Here is a 23,614-nt window from a genome sequence, read left to right as displayed (position 1 = left end):
CATCGGCCATTATCCCACATATATTGTCCGCTAGTCTAGTGTCTTGCTGACAATAAACTGAATTCCTTATATTTCAACAAAATAATAATTTAGTTAATGGATAAATTCAGAAGCCTGAACTAATCGACCTGAGAATGTGAGTTCATATCCCAACACACCACTGGAGGATTTAAATTTATCCAATAAATTGTCCATGGTATTTTTAATGGTGAAATGAAAACACTGGACTCTCTTTAAGAAACAATGTTTCACAAATGCCCTTCAGGGAGTGAAATCTGCCAAAGGAAATTTAGATTTGGTAAAAATAATGTATGCCTCCTTGCAGGATCTGTTTTCACCAAGGAGAAGGACCTGGAGGGAAATGGGATCAATGTGGAGAATATTAATATGCAACAGTAGTTCAAAATTAAGGAGGAAATGTTGGGGCTCTTGAAGAGTATTAAGGTGGATAAATCCCCAGGACCTGATGGTATCTGTGCCATGTTATTGAGGGATGAGAAGAGATTGTGAGAGTATTGACAAAAGATCTTTGCATCATCTCAAGCAACAAGTGAGGTTCTGGAGGACTGGAGTAGCTGATGTTGTTTATTTATTTAAGAAGGGAACTAGGGAATTATAGACCAGTGAGCCATGTCAGTGGTCAGGGAGCTGTTTGAGAGGATTCTTTCAAATGTTACAGGAGCTCTATACTACAAATAGAGTAGCCTCATCCTTTTCCTCCGTCCTGCCCCCGATGTTCTTTGTGATTAATAGGACTAGCTCTTTTCTGATTATATTACATTATACCTGTTATACTAATTCCTGAATACAAACTCTCATACATTTGACTCAAGAGTTTATAGGTCTGTATTCCGATCATGGTTGAAATTCTGGTAGTAAAGGCTGTGAAAGTTGAAGTAATGGCAGTAATTTAGAAATTGATTCTACATCCATCAAGTTCCTAGGAGACTGAACACTCAATACATCAAATCATTAGGCAGCTACCACTGTGAATTTAGCATAATACGATTTCTGGAAATACAAACAAGCACCTTGCAGCTAGTTTTTAATCAACTTTTGCAGTTTTTTACATTGCTAGTGTGGCACTCTAAACTTTTAAAAATCCACGATACTTGTTAAAAGAATTATAAACAATATTTCAATATGTAACTTGAACTTTATTAGTTTATAGTTCAGCAAAACAAAATACTTCAAGAATAACATTGAAACAGCAAGAAAATGTTAAAGTATCAGCACTTTTATGTTTACAAAGTTTTCAGGTTCACATATCTAAGTAAACTGCACGAGTATGAACATTATTCTTGAATGCTGTTCCATCCACTTTACGTGGAATTTCACAATACATACTTTAATTTTTAAAAAAAAGGTCTGGATGTACTTTCTCTGGAGGCTCCCATTCTTGATCATATGTGAAGCAATTACTTAGGAAAATCGTACACTCTCTCCGAGACTCTCTCACACACACAAACACCCAAGTGAAGTTAAAATGATTTCATTTACTCAAATTATTGGGCATACTGTTGCTACACCCCATAACCTTTTATTAAGAGATTGTCATTCCCTAACATGCCACATAGTTGGGCTGTGCTCTCCAAAGATTTTCCTATTAATCTTTAAAATTAAAATCAGCCAAGGAACTGATGATTCTCAGACTTTTCCACGTAAATTTTGAAAAATTCAATTAGTTAAAATCTGCATTTCCTTTTGAGTTTAACGAGTTTTAATTTGAACTTGTTTGCTATCAAATTGTCTTATGTTTTTAAAAAAAGACTCATCAAATCTGAGTGGATACCAGTCAGAATAAATACAGAAAAAAGTATTTTGCAACTGGCTCAAGTTCTTAAAGATGGGTTCACAATGGAAACACGTTTGTGGAATGTTTTGAGCCAGTAAATGATTTATAAAGATTCAACCCTTTAACGCTAAAATTCCAATTAAGAGATCATAGCTTTTAATAGTATTCCCCCTCCCCTCACCAAATTGTTCAACCACTTCATGTTGGAATGCATTTTAGAAGTGGTCTGAATTGAGGTATCACCTGTCACGTGTGTGTGTGGGGAAAAAAATCCTGTAGAGCAAAATGTGACACTTCTGTTGCCATTCATTAACTTAATATGTTTAAATATAATTTAAAAAGATGATAGTTTTAAAAGTGTAGAAATGCTTGCAATGTTTAGGCAACATTGAAACTGATCTGCCTTATCCAGCACCACAATATTCCATACTATCAAGGAATTACTTCAAATATAAAAGTGGTAATTCAATGCTATAATATGAAGTGTATAAATCTTGGTGATGTACAAGACATATCAATTTCAGATGATATTTATACTATTATAAAACTATTGTGTGTCCAAAATTATGTCTAAATATAATGCACTTTTTCCTGGCAGGAGTTTGAATCCTCAACTGCGATGACAAGTCAGGCTGCACTCAGCCCTCTTGCTAATGTAAAAGGTGGAATCTAACAAATGGTGCATGCAGTCTATTGATCACATTTTTATACTGTCTATTACAGACAATATGGGATGAAATTATCTTTAATTTAGAGGGCATTTGTATTGTACCATTTATATAGAAAAATAAATAAACAGAAGGGAACTCAATGCACCTGCTGAACACCAAGTTGACATATTTGGACATAATTTTGAATAAGTTATCATGTAAAATTTCATGGCCACTAGGCTGGGGCAAGGAGGATAAACTACCTTAGATGGGATTTTCAAATTGTTTTATAAACCAATATTCACTTTATTCCATTCAATTCCTGGATGCCAGATGCTTCAAATGGGAACCTTCAGACTGTGTACACATTCTCTTTTTAAAAGATGGATCTTGACAAATGATTCTGAAATTTAAAAGACACAGAAGGTCAAGAGAATGAAAAATGACGAAACATTATGCATTTTTCTGATCCGTCTCTGTGCTTATTCTATTCTCTTAAATACAAATGCACCAAAGTGGGTTTATTGCTTTTGCCAACAGTAACACACACCAAAAAACAATTCCATACTTTACATGAGAGTCAAGCAATAAACATTAATATAAAAGAAAAATTAGGTAGCACATTGACAACAATTAATGGAGCTGAGACGGACCCCTGATCAAGTACCCAAGCAGCAACAACAAGTAATTTTCATGATGGAGCCTCGCATGGCTATTCTCTCAACTGTAGTGTCCAGTTTGAAACTGAATCAAAAGAAAGTACTGCCTTCACACAGAATAACAAGATACAGAAGGGTATAATAAAATACATCAAATGGCAAATATCATTTTACAATACACATGAAATTAAAGTTACACAACATACTATTTTCCTCAAAGACAAGGTTTTTTGAAAACTTTAACAACAGAAAGTACATCTCATTACAATGAATTTTTACAATAATCAGCTTGATTAACACTCCATGTTGCAATTACAGAAACATAATTCTACTCTATTAAGGGCCCATTTTTTCTTGTACACACAACTTATCCATGCATACGTACAAATTTTAATTTTGCTGTACTGTGCCCAGTATATTATGTAAAGGACGTTGAAAAGCTAACCAAATACCTGGTAACCAAACGTAACTGCCATCTCTCTTCTGCCAGATTGCATATTTTTGATGGAAAGTGCAGGGAAAAGCCTGGTTTACTGCTAAAAAGCTTAATAATCTTCTGCATTTGCAAATATTCCTAAATACAATAGTCACCACCATTAAACAGATGGTAGTACAGCAAAATCACACATATAGCAAGTGAGATATACATGCTGTTTGATTTAATGATGATGGCGAGGAACACAGGGAGAATGCCTTATTTCTATTGTGAATATTACTGTAAGAATGTTCATCTGAAGAAGTAGATGTGATAACAGCATAACCTCACAACAGGAAGACATCTCTCAATATCAAACCAAAGACCTAACCCCATAATCTTTTGTTTTAAAGTGAAGAATGTTACCAACTAAGCCAATCTAAAAACCATGATAGGTTTGAAGAGATAGTCTCTTAAGAATCGGGCCTTGGATCTCTTGTTTACAAAAAGTTTGTTTGGAGATGGTGGTGAGGAGAGGAAGAAAACAAATCAAAGCCCAGAATTAAAATTTGCATTGATTTCAGTCTAATGTTGAAATTCAGTTGAAGGCAGATTAAACAACTATGAATGATGAGGCCTAGTGTAAAAAAATGTTTTTCTTGATAACATTCAAGCATGACAAATTTGGTCAATTAATTTGCATAATGCATTTTTTCTGTTGAGCACAAACAGAAAAAATGGACCCTTAATATTTTTAACAGAAGCAAACACACATTAATAAAACAGAAAAAGCACTTTGTCCAACCCCCCCCCCCCCCCCCCGCCAACTAGCCACAAACAATTTTCAGTCACGTAAATGGGTACAATTTATCTCCTTGATAAATAGTTCCCGCGTTGAAATTTCAGGGTATGAAAATTCTAGCAGCAGAACCCCCATTAGTTGTCCACTTTTCATTGGACCCAACCGATCTAATAATATTTTGGAGTGCTAGATTAATATAGGTTTTCATTTATAGAAACCATAAATCCCTATTTTTGGAAAAACTAAGCCAGGTCTTTAAAAAAAAATTGAGCCTATCTCACACATATATTAAGCATAGTGCAAGGACATAATACTGGTGTTTTCTGAGGTCTTCACCGTTTCATCTTAGAACAGTAATAGACAAGGATCAAAACCCTGAAACTAATGTACTGCCCAAGAAAGGGAGCAAAGAAAAGGGTAGTACAGTTGATGGCTACTAGTATACGATATGCATTATATGCTACTATATGCAATCAATTACAAGGGATGTTGATAACATCCAATCAACAATTGCAATATATAGAGCAGGCAGGAAATTTTAACTGGACATTTAAAGATAATATTCCAGATAACAGCAACTCTTAAATCCCAAGTCCTTGTTTTTCAGGATTTGAGATACCTAGTTGGTAATGACTCCAATGTCTTTCCTTTAATTTAAATTATATCCTTCCTCCATTACACACCAGGCAACCCATTCTTTCCAAGACATTAATATCCATTTGGAGTGTACGGAACAGCACAGAATATTACATACACAGTTGTTATAGCTTACCAATAAGATGAGAAGTTTTTTTTTGTCATAACCAAATACTTTCAAAATGCATCCTCATTGTTAACTGCTTCAAATTCCCTGGATATTTATAATGAACAATTGCATCAAAAAAATTTACCCCATTTTTACATAGCGCTCTCCTCCACAATGTTTTGGAATAGTGTAATTAACATTCAAATCACAACAATGCTCTGCAGAATTCTAAAACTTACTGCTCATTAGTTTTCAGCATCCTAGACTCAATTCCCCATGCACATTTATCATCATCAAAAGCTTCAAGTGCAAACATTTATCAATGTCTTTGGCAAATAAATCTTATTCAAGATGCCATAATTTCTATTTTATTCTTTATCTCCGCTCTTTAACTCCATCCCTTACTCAGAATAATTTTCCATTCCATGCAACAGCTGTGGTAAAACCAATTTCTCTTATGGTGCTTAATCCAGATTTCAACACAATAGATCACAAATTTCGTTTTTTTTAAACTTTGAATACATGTGCAATCTCAATCTTAAAAGTATCACCTTCCATCATTCATTGACTGCAATATTCCTACCTAACTCATTCTCCATGTTTAATAACTATCATTGATACTTAAAAATATTATTTCTGCCAATAATCTACCATCCCAGTCTTCATAGCCCCTTTAGACGTAACGATGTAGCACTAACTAATTACTAATCACGAGCTAACTTATGATATACCTTCGTTTACGATGTACCTTAATTTCCCTGTCAAATTTGTCCCTCCTTGTCGCTTCCAGAGAGATTAATTCCAAACAGTAGATATGGTTCCACAAGTTAGATGCACCATTGTTCTATCTCATCCAAGTGAAGGTTTTCAATTATTTCAGTCGAGTTCAGCAGGCTACCTCAAAGAAACATGTCACGGCCAATTTCCCACTCACCATCAACTCTGCACTTCCAGTGGAGATTAACGAATAGTGTTTAAGATAATGAACACTATACAACTATACTATACTTAACCTGGACCATTTAGGACAGTTAAAGTGTCCTAACAATTGCTCCAGTCGTAATCTAGATGAGTAGGTCAAGGATTGAACACCACTTAAACACAGATATAGCAATAAGAATGATTCACCCTTTCCCCTATCACACACCCCGCTTTTCCCAACCCCCATTCCCCCCCCCCCCCCCCCCCCCCACCCAATTCAGACAAAATTAAATGCAAGACACATGCATGCATCAACCCACCCAACCAGTCAGGCTGCAAGTCACGAATTATAGATCTGCCAAAGAAATTGGAGAATGTCTGACCTTTGTGTTATTCTTGTTCCTTTTGTGCATCAACGCACCATATATAGTCTGCTTCTAAATCAGCTCTGGATAATGCAAACCTGTAGAATATACGCAAGAACTGATCCCCACATACTGTAAACTGAAGCATATCTGTTAACATTGTGACCAATTGATAAAAATCAAACCAGCTCAGTTTCAAAAGAAGCACCTGATATTGCCAGTCTAAATAACCAACTGTCATTCTTTTCTTCTGACTAACTCACTTGGTTTATTACACTATTCTCAATCTTTGTTGCGAGGCAACATACATGTAATATAACTGTTTTTGAAAGTTAAAGGCTCATATAATTTTTTTAATTAAAATCCACAAAATGTAATTCCAGTAACTGATTTGGTACTGTCTCTTTCTGTCTTCCACATGCAAGTTTTAAATACTATTTAAGTAAAGAATAAGCATAATAAACTAACATTAAAAAGCAGTAAATGTCCAATCTGAAATTTATCATTTTCTAAAAATATGCAGACTTGAATTAATTTGGTATCACTTTAAGAGTCAAGAGAACCTCAATATCGAATAAACTACATTACCTACCTCCATAGAGGCAGCGCAAAACGAAAGCAGCAATTTTTCACAGGAATGTGTAGCCATAAGACAAATGGTCCAATGTACTGTGGTTCATTAATCAGATGTCAGAATGAGCGAAAAATGGAGAACAGCTAAATATCTATTCATAAAGGTTTGCTCAGGTGACAGAATGCCAGTTTCTCAACAATCCTGTAAAGTGCTAACTAAATGCAAAGTGGATCAATCATAAAATGTATTAAAAATTGTAAATTGCTGTTGGAAAAATCAACTAAACTGTCATGATATGGACATCAGATGGTTAATGGCAGAGTTTCTGGGCATCCAATTGTAAGAGCACAGTTATATTTGTGCATGGAGTAATAGTGTTAGAGATGATACTAGTCTATACTGGTTTTAATCCTGAATGGAATGTTTAAAAAGGGATACAAAAAAACCAGGGAAGCTGCACCTATTGGTTGTAGGTATTTGATTTCCCAGGAACACTTGGTTCCATGTAATCTTTTTATATATAGAATTAATTTCCACAATGGAAATTGTGTTTAATTATTTTGTGTCAGAGGATTGTGATTGGTTTGTGTTTCCTGGTCTTAAAATTTTAATGAGTAGCTTGGATTTCAAAGCACTTCCTGGTATGGCTTCAGAGTCTCCACATATATTTGCCCTGAAAGTAAAAGAGATACCATTGTACTATGAACAATTGTCAAAACAACTTTGAAGGGAACATTAAAACTGCTCAGCCAATCAATATCACTCTGGCCTAGATAAATATAAGTATCAAAGACACTCCAAACCAGTTAAAGCCAGGTGACTGAACAATGTCTGTCAACGAGCGCACACTAATTGTATACCCAAATCACTAATACAAACCATTGCTCAAAAAGCATAATAGCATGTAAACAACAGATTCTCACTGATATAAAGGTAATGCCTCTATTGGGTAAATACTGAATCAAAAACAAATTCTTTGGTCTGACTGTCACCTCTTCATCAATCTAGAATTAAAAGGAATGCAAAACCATCTAGCCTCTATGCAGTTTAAATAGAGGATATTAGAAAAATCTTTGTGGCATCCATCTCTCTACAGTATGATGGAATATACATACAGCGCAGATCAATATGGCTCTTTTTTAAATTAATGCTCTAATGGATCAGTTACAAATCAGTAAGGAAAATTTAGTATTTTACCAAAAACAAAGTGCAACCGTGCCGATTTATGGTGAACCTTTCTTCGAAGGTTTAACTGGTTGTGGAATGCCAAAAAATGCAGGTCATGCAAATAATTTCCAGAACTTGACAAACATGGCTTCTTTGTGCACTTTCCCTCTCAATAAAAGATCTCCAATTGTATCCACAAAATAGTCTCTTACCCTTAAACTCTACACAAATTACAGCAGAACACAAATATTTTGAGCCTCATCAAATCAGCTTAATTTAGTAATACAATCTTCTGCATTTACAGAATTTAGGTTTACTGCGATGAAAAAGATTATGCTCAAACTTTTTGTTTGACACATGGCAAGCTTTGAACTCCAAAAGGAAAGCACACAAATCTGCAGTTACAGATCTATTTTTACCCTAAAATCCCTAATAAAATTGTAAAGTTAACTAGCATAGCATTTCATAGGAGATTGACTAGAATAAAATTTAATTTAATGGTGTTTTCACAAATTAAGCATATTTTTAAAAAGCTAGAGGTTGGCTTGCGTGCATTGTGTGTTATCTCTTAAACCCAGACCTTCCAACTAGTCGTCATTTCTGAATGCCTACTTAAATTTGAAGTAAATAGACTTCCCATTGGTTTACTGGTACATTGTATAACTCGCTGGAACAAACTTTTGTTAATTTTGGGTGTTCATTGAATCATGTTCCCTAAAATTAATCAAAATCCTTTGTACAATTAAAATTCTGAAGATTTCTGAACCAATATTATTGCATACCAGATCAAATGCATTTTCTGCCTTTATGCAAAAAAAAGCAATGCCTAATTTTTAAGCAAAAGATTTCTTCATTTTCAGTGATTAAAGTTTCTCCTATATCATCTCCCCTTCATACTTCTGCCATTGAGTCCACAATTTATGTCCTTATGAAAGATTTCAACAAATAATCAATGTAATCAAATAATCCTATTGAAAATATTTAAGCTTATTTCAAAGATTCATGGGACCAATGTATTAACTGTATGATTAGCTACGCAGCACTGGTCGTCTTTCAGCACCAGCTGGAAGCAATATGCAGAATGCTGTAAGAAAGTAACTGTATTCAATTAACAAAATGAAGAAATTTTGGGCTTAAAAAAACAAATTAAATGTGGTACTCAAATTGAAAATATAAGAATTCACTCTTATGCCTGCAGTACCTAAACCACCAGTTTCTTCCAAGCCAAACCTTCCTACTTACCAATTTGATGGTACTTTGCAAGTTTGTTATAGCGAGGTTACAGTGTATGTATGATTCAAACAGAATGTGTGAAGAATTTGTCACAAACCAAGCAAGTTAAGACTCTGAAGTGGCCCCAAATTTGGCTGCATTACCCATCCACAAAATAGATTGGAAGGTCTGCAAATATAGGGTTGAATCTAGCAGTAACCAGCAAAACAAGGCAATGCAATCCATTAAATTTTTCATTTTTTCTTTAAGCCAAAGGTTTTGAGCATAAAGCACCAATATTAAAATAAATCTACGAGCATAGGAACAGCTGAAATCAAGGAATTTAGTTGATCCGACACAGACTTAACTCTCTTACAACAATTCAGCTACAACAAATCTCTTATTAATGTGGGAATCAACCTATGCGATATACCACTAACTACCATCTTATTCTTAATCTGGCAGAAGAATGCCATTGATGCAGCTTCAATTAGAAGATAATTTCCTAATAGGTTAATTTTCAAGGAAAATTCAATAATTCATGGGAAATATGTTCCCATGCTCGTTATAAGATTCTGTTCCATAAAAATCAGAGGAGGTGCTCTGCCTTACCTGAGACCAATGCATTCAATCTCCTTCTGGTAAGAAACGTATCTTACCAAAACTCCATCTCTGATACTCATGCTTCAAGTTGAAGTGCATCCAGCAAGACAAGCCAAATAGACTAAGAATTGCTTGCAAATCATTATTTTGGTTTCTTACTGGACTTGCCCATTAGGCCTTTGAAGATTGTTTTATGTTAAAAAAAAAATCCTCAAATGCTTGAGTTTGATTTACCCAATAAAGAATTTAGGGTCAAGATGACTGAAGCACTCAGAGAAAGTTAACATTACCATTGCAACAATGAACACAACTCGCATGCAAGTACACACCTGGATCATGTCAATACTGGAATAGAACCTGTATGGATGGAGAAAATAGTACACTATCACTGATAAGCAGGCTCTGCCATATTATATTGTAGAGTTAAATCTAAAAACCATAACCATCTGCGAACTGCTGATCTAAGGGACCAAGAACCTATCAATTTGTGATCTAGCACTATTTTAAAATTCCACAATAAAGACCAACATTTGGTTAAATTCACCAAGGTCATTATAAAATGTCCAGTTCAATGCAAGAGTGTACCCATTAACCTTATCAAATGGTTCCATAGTTAAGTGGCACAATTGGTATTATATAACCAATTTGTACTGAATTAATCCCACCAATAAATTATGAAGTTCTACGAACCAAAATTAGTTCAAATCAGACCACCTGACTGTTCAAACCATGATTCTTATACAATAAACTGTTGGCTTGCCTCTCATTAGGAGATCTCAATGATGCACCGATTTTAACTATGATCCAAACAAATGGCTGGTATACCACAGAAGAATATTAGTAGTGGCGGAAGTAACCCTAAACTTTCCTTCTTCAGACAGCTAATGGAGACTTAGGTGCTGTTTGGGAAGAGCAGTCTCTTTTGACTTAAACTGACTACCAACAGGTCTTTGTGTCTGTGATGCTGCAAGCAAGCAAGCACCTGTATCTCATCGTACTTATGCATACAACTATAAACTTGATCAAACAGACCATCCCACTGGATTTATTATAGCTTTTTTCTATGATTAATAATATTATTATGACAGAAACTTCTTTTGATGGAAACAGCCTAAAACTTGTAGCCATAAAATTCCTAAAAATAGCCACACGCAAGGAGTACACATTTATATACTGGCTCAGCTGCTTTAAGAATCGGCCAGCTGAAAAGCAAGAAATCCCCATTATCACAAGCAATTAGCTACAGTGCCCTCCATAATGCTTGGGACAAAGACCCATAATTTATTTATTTGCCTCTGTACTCCACAATTTGAGATTTGTAATAGAAAAAAAAATCACATGTGCACATTGTCAGATTTTATTAAAGGCCATTTTTATACGTTTTGGTTTCACCATGTAGCTGTTTATCAACATGAGGACCAATGTTGTGCCAATGAAAGTCAAAGAAGCCATTATGAGACTGAGAAATAAGAATAAAACTGTTAGAGACATCAGCCTAACCATAAGCTTACCAAAATCAACTGTTTGGAACATCATTAAGAAGGAAGAGAGCACTGATGAGCTTACTAATCGCAAAGGGACTGGCAGGCCAAGGAAGACCTCCACAGCTGATGACAGAAGAATTCTCTCTATAATAAACAAAAATCCCCAAACACCTGTCCGACAGATCAGAAACACTCTTCAGGAGTCAGGTGTGGATTTGTCAATGATCACTGTCCGCAGACGACTTCATGAACAGAAATAGAGGCTCTTTTAACACTTAACCACAAAAATAGGATGGCCTGGTTACAGTTTGCTAAGAAGTACTTTAAAGAGTGACCACAGTTCTGGAAAAAGGTCTTGTGGACAGATGAGATGAAGATTCACTTATATCAGTGATAGCAAGAGCAAAGTATGGAGGAGCGAAGGAACTGTCCAAGATCCAAAGCATACCACCTGATCTGTGAAACATGGTGGTAGGGGTGTTATGGTCTGGGCATGTATGGATGCTGAAGGTACTGGCTCACTTATCTTCATTGATGATACAACTGCTGATGGTAATAGCATAATGAATTCAGAAGTGTATAGACACATCTTATCTGCTCAAGTTCAAATAAATGCCTCAAAACTCATTGGCCGGCAGTTCATTCTACAGCAAGACAATGATCCCAAACATACTGCTAAAGCAACAAAGGAGTTCTTCAAAGCTAAAAAATGGTCAATTCTTGAGTGGCCGTCAATCACCCGATCTGAACCCAATTGAGCACGCCTTTTATATGCTGAAAAGACTGAAGGGGACTAGCACCCAAAACAAGCATAAGCTAAAGATGGCTGCAATATAGGCCTGGCAGAGCATCACCAGAGAAGACACCCAGCAACTGGTTATGTCCATGAATCACAGACTTCAAGCAGTCATTGCATGCAAAGGATATGCAACAAAACACTAAACATGACTACTTTTACTTACATGACATTGCTGTGTCCCAAACATTAGGGTGCCCTGAAATATAGGGGGGGGGGGGGACGACGACTGTGTATAAACACTGCTGTAATTTCTACATGGTGAAAGCAAAATGTATAAAAATGGCCGTTATTAAAATCTGACTACGTGCACTTTAACCACATGTTTTCTATTACAAATCTCAAATTGTGGAGTACAGAGGCAAATAAATAAGTAATGGGTCTTTATCCCAAACATCATGGAGGGCACTGTAGCTCATACATTCCTGCCATTCTGGTAAGTGCTCTAGATAAAAGGTATACTAAAAGATAGCAAACAGCATATTATTTATGCACAATGGACTTCCTTTAAATTCAGGTGGATAATCTTGCACATGCAATGTGAGAGAACTACAATGCTTAAGATTACTCATTAGACTATAATGCAAATAATCCAGATGGATTAATGCATTTGTAATGTATCCTCTGTAGCCACGCTGACCAAACTTGAACCAGTGTTCAGACTAGATCTTTGATTAGCAGCCAGGTATAATGTACGTTACAAGAAGTTTGATGCTTCCTATTTTATAGAAAGCATTTAGGTCTTTTATTTCAGGGATTAAATGCTGACACATTCAACTAACTCGCATATTTCATTTATATGTTGCAGTGCTGCTAATCTCAAACAAACTATCAGAGACTATGGTGTGTTCAATGATACAAATACTGTCATTAACCAAGAGTGTACAATCCAAAATGATGGACTCTCTGGCCTTTTAAAATAATGATCAGAAAGCTTTCCATTGTAAAGTGAATGAAAGTGCTTGTATGGCAAACACTGATTACATGACATTTTAAGGAATCTGATGTGATTCATTTTAATTGTAGTCTAGAATGATGGAGGGAATTTTAAATGTCTGTCACGCTGTTCAATAGGCCATCCTTCAAAAGATGTAGTCAGAACGTTATTAACCCCAGGCTAACTTAGAGTAGGCATCTTGATCCATATGTTCAGTACCAATATGGTACTTTGTTAATGGGTTTTGAACAGTTTAACTAATTTAGAGATACGTTAGGTAGACAAAATGCTGGAGTAACTCAGCGGGACAGGCAGCATGTCAGGAGGGAATGGTTCGGGTCGAGCCCCTTCTTCAGACTGATTACCTCTGATTACAAGGGGAAATTTACTGTGCCTTTAACGGGCAGGGAGGAGGGGAGGATGTAAAGGAGAGTTATGCATTGGGCTGGGGTCAATGAGAATGAGGACTCAGTTCCACTGCAAATAGTACAAAGGGTAGATGCAAAACAAATTGGTAATGTCCGAAAAAGCTATTTAAAAAAAAGCACATTACATAAAGTCTAACAAAATAACTACCAGGCTCTTCCAATCCAAGACTTGGTGATTAGCTCTGCCATTATAAACTAGTGCAACCATCTCTCTCTCTCTCTCTCTAACGGCAAAGCATTCCGAAACCTATTTATAAAGGCAATTTAGCAAAATACAAACTTTTACCCATCTTACTGAATGCCATTAATGCTGCAATGCCACCAAATACGTTTCCTGGTCAACTTATCATATTATCCAATATCAAATCGCACTAACCTATTCTAAAAATTACCAAATCCTACTTGTGCCAAGCTCGATAAATTCATTGTGGTGTATTAAATAATGTCCAAAAAGCATAAGAAATTATTAAAGTATACCAGAAGACTCATTGCTTGGCAAGAACATTATTATTGCCCCACCACACAATTCTTTCACATTTACTTGTACTGACATTGGAAGCCATGGTTGTCCCAATTTTGTAAGAGTTTGGCAAAATAGAAGCAACCCAGTTTGGCCTATAAGTCTGACCAAAATGTTTGTTGTGAAACACAAATACAACATGAAGTCTAATTCTGTAAGTCAGAAGTAGGATTGCATTTTTAACACGTGTACCTCACGAGTCACATTTAGGCACAATTCCACATTAATACTGAAGATACCTAAACAAAAACATGCAAAAAGTACAGTGCAAAATTTACTACATTAAATGAACTAAATAACATTTATCCACCTTATTTCATTTAGGTGGACCTGTCAAATCAATGCTGTGTGCCAGGCCTCTGACATGGGGTTCATTTTATGAGTTGCAAGGATCAAAAAACTAAATTTTCTATTGCAGAAAATTTTGAATTATTAATCCTTGTGATAGTGTGAGGATTAATGTGGCTTAAACGGTTATAAAGGATTGGACAGCCTCTGTATCTCAATCACAGACTCCAAGAGCTTGCAATTTTTTTTGAAAAAGTAAACTCTTCAGATAAAAAGGGTCCTTGCACATGATGCAACAGTGTAGGTTGTAACCATTTGAAATTTAATGCCTATACCGAATACATACAACACAGGGAATGTTCATGTTTGCCCATAATTCACGGAGATATTAACTTTGACATTTCTCCCATCTTCTTCCTTGCAATACACTTAACTTGTGTTGTATAATGACATCTGATACCCAATCCTGACCATTAATTTTCGTTGTTTTCTTTCAAACATTTAGTCAGTAAAATAGAATCTCAGCCCACATTCAATTTCTCATTTAAAATGTTAAAATTAATGATCAATCGTTTCCAAATCTATTATACTCAGCTAGTTCAAAAGGCTGTTAACTATTAAAATTATACTCAAATGTACTGTGACCAATTTTCAGTATGCAGGATTACTGTGCGTTCATTGTACATAGTGCTATATTGGATATGTCACTGTACGATAAAGTTGCTCTATAGAAACAATTTTATATTCCTCTTCCTGGCTCCAACATTCACACAAGCAACTGCACCTTCTCCTACCATTAACTGCCCACGCCCCACCCTCCAATGGAAAACAATATAATTCGGAAAATACATGGACTTTCACTGTGTGAGAAACTATTTTCATGAACAGAGGCTGTTGATAACCAATTTATTCATAGCTCCCTCGTTAAATCTTTTAATTTTAGTCCCAAAAAAATTCAATTACATTTGGAATAATAGATAATGTTGGGATAACAGTTAATGCAAAAAGCATTGTGAACTCGTGGCCCTATATTTGCACACTGCATATTCAAATATCAACTAGCAGAAGCCAAACTTAATTGCAACTGAATTTTGTTCTGTTATGAATACTTTTATAATAATTAGTCTCTTCGGTACTTTTATAGTAAATGTCCCACAGTGCCTCGCAAATAGTTGACATGAACAAATGCTGAGGAATTAAGAGGTAGACAAAAATGCTGGAGAAACTCAGCGGGTGAGGCAGCATCAATGGAGCGAAGGAAATAGGCAACGTTGCCTATTTCCTTCGCTCCATAGATGCTGCCTCACCCGCTGAGTTTCTCCAGCATTTTTGTCTACCTTCGATTTTCCAGCATCTGCAGTTCCTTCTTAAACACTGAGGAATTAAGAGACAGCACAGAAGACCTGACCAAAGGAATGGAGTTTAAGGACATTTTCCATGTGTAAAATAGATGGAGATGCAAAGCAAATACAACAGAATGCTCAGAAATCAGAACCAATGGAACAAGTAGAGCCAAATGTGATAAGACCTATGTTTTTATGAGTTCTGAAATTGCAGGATCCAGTACAGTGAGATAAGAATGTGAATGTGAAGTATTTTCCAATAAACTACTATAAACTTGATTAAGGAGTAACAAGAAATCAGGAAATAGGGAATAATGTGCAAATAAAACTGTGGTATAAGTTTTTGAAATTCAGGGCAACTTAATTGTAACTAGAGAATTGTATACACACAAGAACAACTTTGCAATAATTGAGCCTTACTTATAAGGCCTTCTGTGAAAACTATTCAGGGATATAAGTAAATAATCTTAAATGACAAATGGATAGTAGGTTTTAAAGTGTTGCTTGGGATCAGTTATCATTCAAATTCTACAAAATACCAGTAAATCTGATCTGACTTTACACAAAGAAGACGTTGCCATGGCAGAGAAGGATGGGGCTCCCATAAGAAATAATTATTGTTACATGAGCACAGAGACACCAAAGAGTTGATGAATTGGTCACAAGTTAGGAGTCATTTATATACTTGTGGAAACTAATCTGAATCTTGGACAAGGTTACTAAATAGTAGTACATGTGCAGTGAGGGATGGTTTTGATAGATTCATCCAGAAACACACCTTTTGAATCTGTGCTGATTGTGTTTGATTTGGTTAGGTTGGTACCAAGCTAGAGGAAATGGAAGATGATTCAGTTCCGAGTCATGTTCAATTCTACAGTTAAATCCTGGAGAACAAAGTGTTACTTGAGACTTTGGCAAATGCTATTGTGGTGTCGTCCACAGGTAGTAGTCATATTGAAGCAGCGAATCCCATGAATCAAGGGCACAGAGCTGAAAAAAGACACAATCAATGACCCAAGAAAGGAGGAAAGTTCAAAAGTAGGGATGTAATTAAAGCAAATAATAGTGATAATACTTTTGTGATTCACACAATTAGGTAGTTAGTTTACTATAACCTGATGCGAACTTTCAGAAAGGCATTATGACAATGAAGTAGCTAGTTCTAAGCAAATCCTGTTCAACACAAGTAGTTGTCATCTATTTTATGCATTATAATCCAATGATCCTCCCCCCAAAAATCCAATTTGACGTTCATCTCACCAAATACTAATCTCTTATAAGTCTGCTAATTCAAAGTTCATTGTCAGCAACACTATTTCTCTATTAGATGACAACACAAGAAAAAAAAGTAACCTTTATGAACAAGTGGATGGCTGGATTTAATTATCAAAAAATAATAATTTGCGGTGTTACATGTTGGCTCTGGGATTTCTGCTGCACCCAAAATCAATTCAGATTCCTTCAACATGTCCTTCAAATTCACCCTAGCCTAATATAATACATCATTCCAGACTCTAACAGGCAATAAGAAAATGGATAAATGATTAGTAAATGAAAAGGATATCTACATACATGCTTGTCACAAAGTATCTAAAACTATTTACAAGCCACAAACAAAACAAATAATTCAATGAACACCATGTATAAATGTGTCTTCATTTAACCAGTGACAAACATTAACTGATACTAAAGCCTCATCCTTACTCCTTTGTATATCTTTCCCAAAATGGACCAAAAAGCATCACCAACTCAGGGCCGGGAAGGTGGAACACAATATTATCATTACAAAAAATCATTTATTTTACAAAGAGAAATAGATAAACATAAATATGCCAATAGAACAAACAACAAAAAGACCAAAATTTAGTATCAATTTAACTTTGGGACTCTCTTGCAACATTTGTAAGCAAACTATTTCACTTTCTACAGAATCTTTTGCTGTCTTTTTCATGCTATAACTTTTGATTCCACAACACTGATCAAAACATCTCCACCACATATTTCTTTTCAGTTCAGTTTCCCTTTGATCCATTTGGTCCACTGGCGTTGTTTGGCCATTTACCAAAGAGTCATTTGCTGACAGAATTTCATTACAATGTAAAGTCATGGATTTAGGATCACCATGTCCGGGCATTAAGAGAACCAATTCTATTCGATCAGCTGGTGGAGAACAATCATCATCTTTTTGTTTACAATCAGAAATCTCTGCACATCTGATATCATCATCACATTTTGCCACACTTTTTTCTGTTAATTTATCAGATTCTTCTCCAAGACAACGTAGCATGATTTCTGTGTCTCTTAATGCCCAGAATGTGGTGGTGCTAATCAAATCCCTGGAAGGAGGGGGAGTTAGCAGACTGACTATGACTGCTATAATGATGGTAATCCAAAACAAAGCTGCTGCCAAATACATGTAATGAATGTTTCTGATAAAGCTTGGTCTGGTATCAGACTGGTCACATTCTGGCACATGATATACAAAAGCAAGAATCAATCTAGAAATTCCCAAAATTGATGCAACTAACCCTCCACAGAAAGCCCCCTGCTCGTTACAGCGTTTCCAGAAAATACCAAGTAGGAACACTGCTGCCACAGGTGGCGTGAGATACCCTGCTACCTCTTGGATGTAGAGATACATTTGTCCTCCTTGCATCTCTATAATTATAGGAACCCAGGCAATACTTACACCCACCATGAAAACTACAAATAAACGACCTACCATCATAAGTTCCCGAGAGCTGGCAGCCTTTCGAAGATGCTTGTAGATGTCAAGGGTGAATATTGTGCTGGCACTATTGAATATAGAATCCAAATCACTCATTAAGGCTGCAATCATGACTGCCATCATGAGGCCACGAAGACCTACAGGTAAGATTCCCAACACCAGGCGTGGGTAAGCAATATTTGAGCAACCTGCACTGCTACCACATACTTGCATGCAGTGTTCTGGATTAATGCAAACAACTTCATCGGTAAAGAGAACCCGGGAAATCATCCCTGGAATGACTATGATAAACATGGGCAAAAGCTTTAGAAAACCAGCCATCAGAGTGGCTCCTTTGGCGTGAGCGAGGTTCTTTGCTGCCAAGACTCGCTGCACAATGACTTGATCAGCGCACCAATACCAAACAGAGGCTGGCGTTTGACCCAACAGAAAACCAGGCCAAGGAATATCCTCATCAGTTGGTTCACGCAGCATCTTCAGAGAATCTTCTTTTGGGTGGATACGGCAAGTGTTCGTAGAACTTAGATTGAAGGAAGCAATGATTCCAGTAACATTTGGTGAGGCAAGCATGTATTTTCGTTTCAATTCCTCAAAACCTCCAACCTTGACCAAACCGACAACCATCAGTGTTAAAGCTCCACCAATCATAAGAATGGCCTGTAGAACATCTGTGTAGATGACAGCCACAAGTCCTCCTGTGACAGTTAATACTGCAGTCAATGCAATCAAAATGATGATAGAGAGATATAGATCCCAACCCAGTGATGCTCGGATGAACAGTGCTCCGGCATACAAATCAACAGAAAGCTTTGTAAAGACATACAGTAGCAAGGACAAGAAAGCAAAATAAATTTTTATTCTATTACCACCATAACGTTTGGAAAGGTATTGTGGCATGGTATAAACACCAGATCTAATATAGACTGGGATGAAGATCCAACCTAATACCTGCAAAAGTAACATTGCATTGAACTCCCAAGCTCCCACTGCAAAACCACTGGCTGCTCCAGATCCTGCTAAACCAATAAAATGTTCACTGCCAATATTGCTCACAAACAATGAAGCACCTACTGCCACCCAGGTCATGGAGCGTCCTGCAAGAAAGTACCCACTCACGGTACTTCTGTTGGATTTCCACATTACAAAAAATCCAATACTCAATACAAGAACAAAATAAAGTCCTACAACAGCTAAATCAGCTGGTTCCATAAAACCAAACATTTTGTTACAATACAGATGTAATTCAGTCCACAAACGTTATTAAGACAATGACCAATCCTGTTGAAAGCGACAAAAGAAAAGGGGGAGAATTAACAATACAGAATGGCAAAATACTTTGTCCTTTGGTTTCTGCCCTGATCGAAATTATGGGATTCCAGTTGTACAGATATTGGGAACGCAACTACTATTATCTTGTTAACTTCACTTCTGACTATTTCTCATGCTCTTTATAGTAGCATTCCACAAGACTGCCAGTGCTTAATTTGTTGGTGTTGAATTTCTTAGCTGATGCTGACAGGTCTAGTGAGGAATAGAGTTACAACCCTGTAAGACAGCAAAGACAAAAGACTGTATTAGAATTACACTTTCACCAGGCTTATATAAATAAAACTAAAGTGGCTTGAAAACCAATATACAAGTGCCTTTCAACATTTTGAAACACAACATAACAAAATAAACAAGGTTTAAAAACATAAAAGGGGATACTCTAATGGTCAAGGTATAAAACTATAGAAAATGTTCAACACTGACTCAAATTTTGCATTCAATGTTGAAGGGTTCATGCATGCCAACGACTTCGAAGAAAGCTGCCATAAAGATTTAATGGGCTCCATGTCAACTTCTCCTTTTCATTTCTGGCTTTTAGTCTGGCATTATCTAAGGGGATTAGTATATTGAATTCATTAAGCAGGTCAGGCTCCAATTTTGAGGTGGTAAATTGGGAAGTAAAAAGCAGAGATAACATTTGAAAGAATGCAATAGATTGAACATGCCCAAAACTAAAAACTGATTTTATGAGAATTTCTTTAAACTTCATTGAATGGAGGATTGACAAATCACATTTAGTTTCTAGCGTTGGAAAGGTTGTTCAGTAGAACTGTACCTCAATTACCTCTCATTCAACAAAGCTCAATAGATTCAATGCTACTGATGGTGAAAATAGAGCACCAAAATTATTTACCTCAAATTGGTGATGTGTTGAATTCATGTCATTTGTGGGAGAGGACATTATACTAACAACACACAGTATTCTCCATATTCAATTGGATTACTGACACCACCAGTCTTTGAACAATAGTAACAAATACTGACATGTTCGTTGTTATCATCAAGTTTCAATTCCATAGTAAAACAAATCTCATGGCATTCTTTTGCAGCACATGTAGGAAATAGAATGTGCTAATAAACACCTTCAAATTATATGGTTCAGGAGATGGAAATAAAAATGGAATAACGAAGATAGTTATCAAACCAGTGGCTTTATGCAAACAAAAAAACAAAATATCCTTATCAAAGGAATATAAGTGCAAGGAATTTTTATTTTAGGTAAGCAATTTGCAGGAGACCTAATTCTATTTCATTAACATTATTTCTTTGAAATTTTAAAAATGGTTTAACAACATTTTTCTTAGATTTATTATTATTAAATTGGATTTAAAAGCTTCCACAGATATATGCACATGATGTATTACAGGTTCAAACCACCATTTCTATAAACAGCAGTTAAAATTACAATTATTATATGCGGTTGTGGCATACGTGACTACAGTCCCCTCCATAATGTTTGGGACAAAGACACGTCATTTATTTATTTGCCTCTGTTCTCCACAATTTGAGATTTGTAATACAAAAAAATCACATGTGGTTAAAGCGCACATTGTCAGATTTTATTGAAGGCCATTTTTATACATTTTGGTTTCACCATGTAGAAATTACAGCTGTGTTTATACATAGTCCCCATTTCAGGACACCATACTGTTTGGGACACAGGGCTTAACAGGTGTTTTTAATTACTCAGGTGTGTTTGAATGCCTCCTTAATGTAGGTATAAGAGAGCTCTCAGCACCTAGTATTTCTTCCAGTCATTTCATCACCTTTGGAAACTTTTATTGCTGTTTATCAACATGAGGACCAAAGTTGTGCCAATTCAAGTCAAAGACGCCATTATGAGGCTGAGAAACAAGAAACTGTTAGACATCAGCCAAACCTTAAGCTTTCCAAAATCCAAGGGGGAGGGCTTTCTGGAGCGCTAGTATAGGTGTTGTGGGCTGAAGGGACTGGTATCCAGAGGGCTAGTATGGACATTGTGGGCCGAATGGCTTCTTCGGCTGGCGGCTTAGTCACTCAAGCCTGTTGTGCTGGCAGCTCACTCACTCACGGCTGGTTGGCTGTCAGTTGACTCACGGCTATTCCTTGAAATTCCATTTCAAGCAGGGTGCAAGGCCATCAAATTCAAGAGCAGTTTCATACCATTTCAAGCAGGATGTATGGCCACTAAAGACAGCAAGTCGTGACCTCTCCCTCCTCCATTTTGCAGACTGAGCCACACCCACGGGTTTTATAGTCCCTCCCCCCTCAAGGGGCGTGGCCTTCATGGCGTGATTGACAGGAGAGAGAATCTCAACATTATTTAAACACTAATAACTCTTTTATTTTTCCTCGATGGGAAAAATACTCGGCACCTGATGAGCGGAGGGGGACTCTGAGAAAGATGGCCAAAAATCACAGCCGTACGTAGTAGCGTTTTTTTCTAAAATCAATATAAAGTGCAAACAGGAAGTGGTCAAGATTAGACGTTTAATTATATAGAAGGCAAGGCAACTTTAATTAGGCAAGGCAACTTTAATTAGGCAACACAGCTTTAGCATTTCCAATCCAAAGGCAACACAGCTTTAGCATTTCCAAACCAAAGGCAACACAGCTTTAGCATTTCCAAACCAAAGGCAACACAGCTTTAGCATTTCCAAACCAAAGGCAACACAGCTTTAGTATTTCCAAACTATATTTTCAAACCACATTAATGGCACTGACAGGTCAGTAAAACCACTCAGTTTAGTAGACATGTGTTCAGTGTTATGCACAGCTCAGAATGAGAGACGTGACCCTCTCACTCCTCCATCTTGCAGAGACTGACTGAGGCACCCAACACTTCCGGGTTTGATAGTCCCTTCGGAAGGGGCATAACCTTCAGGAGAGAGAATATCAACATTTTTTAAACACTAATAACTCTTTTATTTTTCATCGATGGGAAAAATCCTCTTGTTCTGTGCAGCGGAGGGGGACTCTGAGTAAGATGGCCAGAAATCACAGCCGTAAGTGGCAACGTTTTTTCTAAAATCAATATACAGAACAACAGGAAGTGGTCAAGATCAGACTTTTAGTAATATAGATAAAGAAAAATCCCCAAACACCTGTCCGACAGGTCAGAAACACTCTTCAAGAGTCAGGTATGGATTTGTCAATGACCACTGTCCGCAGAAGACTTCATGAACAGAAATACAGAGGCTACACTGCAAGATGTAAACCACTGTTTAGCCGCAAAAATAGAATGGCCAGGTTACAGTTTGCCAAAAAGTACTTAAAAGAGCAACCACAGTTCTGGAAAAAGGTCTTGTGGACAGATGAGATAAAGATTAACTTATATCAGAGTGATAGCAAGAGCAATGTATGGAGGAGAGAAGGAACTGCCCAAGATCCAAAGCATACCACCTGATCTGTGAAACACAGTTTTGGGGGTGTTATGGGCTGGGCATGTATGGCTGCTGAAGGTACTGGCTCGCTTATCTTCATTAATGATACAACTGCTGATGGTAGTAGCATATTGAATCCTGAAGTGTATAGACACATCCTATCCGCTCAAGTTCAAACAAATGCCTCAAAACTCATTGGCCGGCGGTTCATTCTGCAGAAAGACAATGATCCCCAAAACACAGCTAACGCAACAAAAGAGTTTTTCAAAGCTATAAAATGGTCAATTCTTGAGTGGCCAAGTTAAGCACCCGATCTGAACCCAATTGAGCATACCTTTTATATGCTGAAGAGAAAACCGAAGGGAACTAGCCCCCAAACAAGCATAAGCTAAAGATGGCTGCAATACAGGCCTGGCAGAGCGTCACCAGAGTAGACACCCAGCAACTGGTGATGTCCATGAATCGCAGACTTCAAACAGTCATTGCATGCA

At 36.6% G+C, this 23,614-nt stretch overlaps 1 protein-coding gene across 12 annotated transcripts in view; it reads right to left on the bottom strand.

Annotated features, from left to right (window-relative positions):
• Positions 1-1,136: 1,136 nt before the first annotated feature.
• The window catches only part of LOC116980315 (sodium/myo-inositol cotransporter-like), a 36,789-nt gene continuing 14,311 nt past the window's right edge, over positions 1,137-23,614 (bottom strand). For 3 of the 12 annotated variants that reach the window (XR_004413928.1, XR_004413927.1, XR_004413926.1), the window contains 2 exons: positions 16,483-19,977; positions 1,137-7,599 (listed from right to left, as the gene is read on the bottom strand). Coding sequence is in view for 4 of the 12 variants with exons in the window: in XM_033032414.1 (XP_032888305.1) it covers positions 17,506-19,653 (2,148 nt within the window). In the remaining 8 variants the exon portion in view is untranslated. Of the gene's footprint in view, positions 10,266-15,674; positions 19,978-23,614 lie in introns of those variants that run through there. The other 9 variants (XR_004413931.1, XR_004413929.1, XR_004413930.1 and 6 more) reach the window with 9 other exon arrangements.

Source organism: Amblyraja radiata, chromosome 14 (genome assembly GCF_010909765.2).
Source record: "Amblyraja radiata isolate CabotCenter1 chromosome 14, sAmbRad1.1.pri, whole genome shotgun sequence".
NCBI classification, from domain to species: Eukaryota; Metazoa; Chordata; class Chondrichthyes; order Rajiformes; family Rajidae; genus Amblyraja; species Amblyraja radiata.
This window is presented reverse-complemented; position numbering and strand designations above follow the sequence as displayed.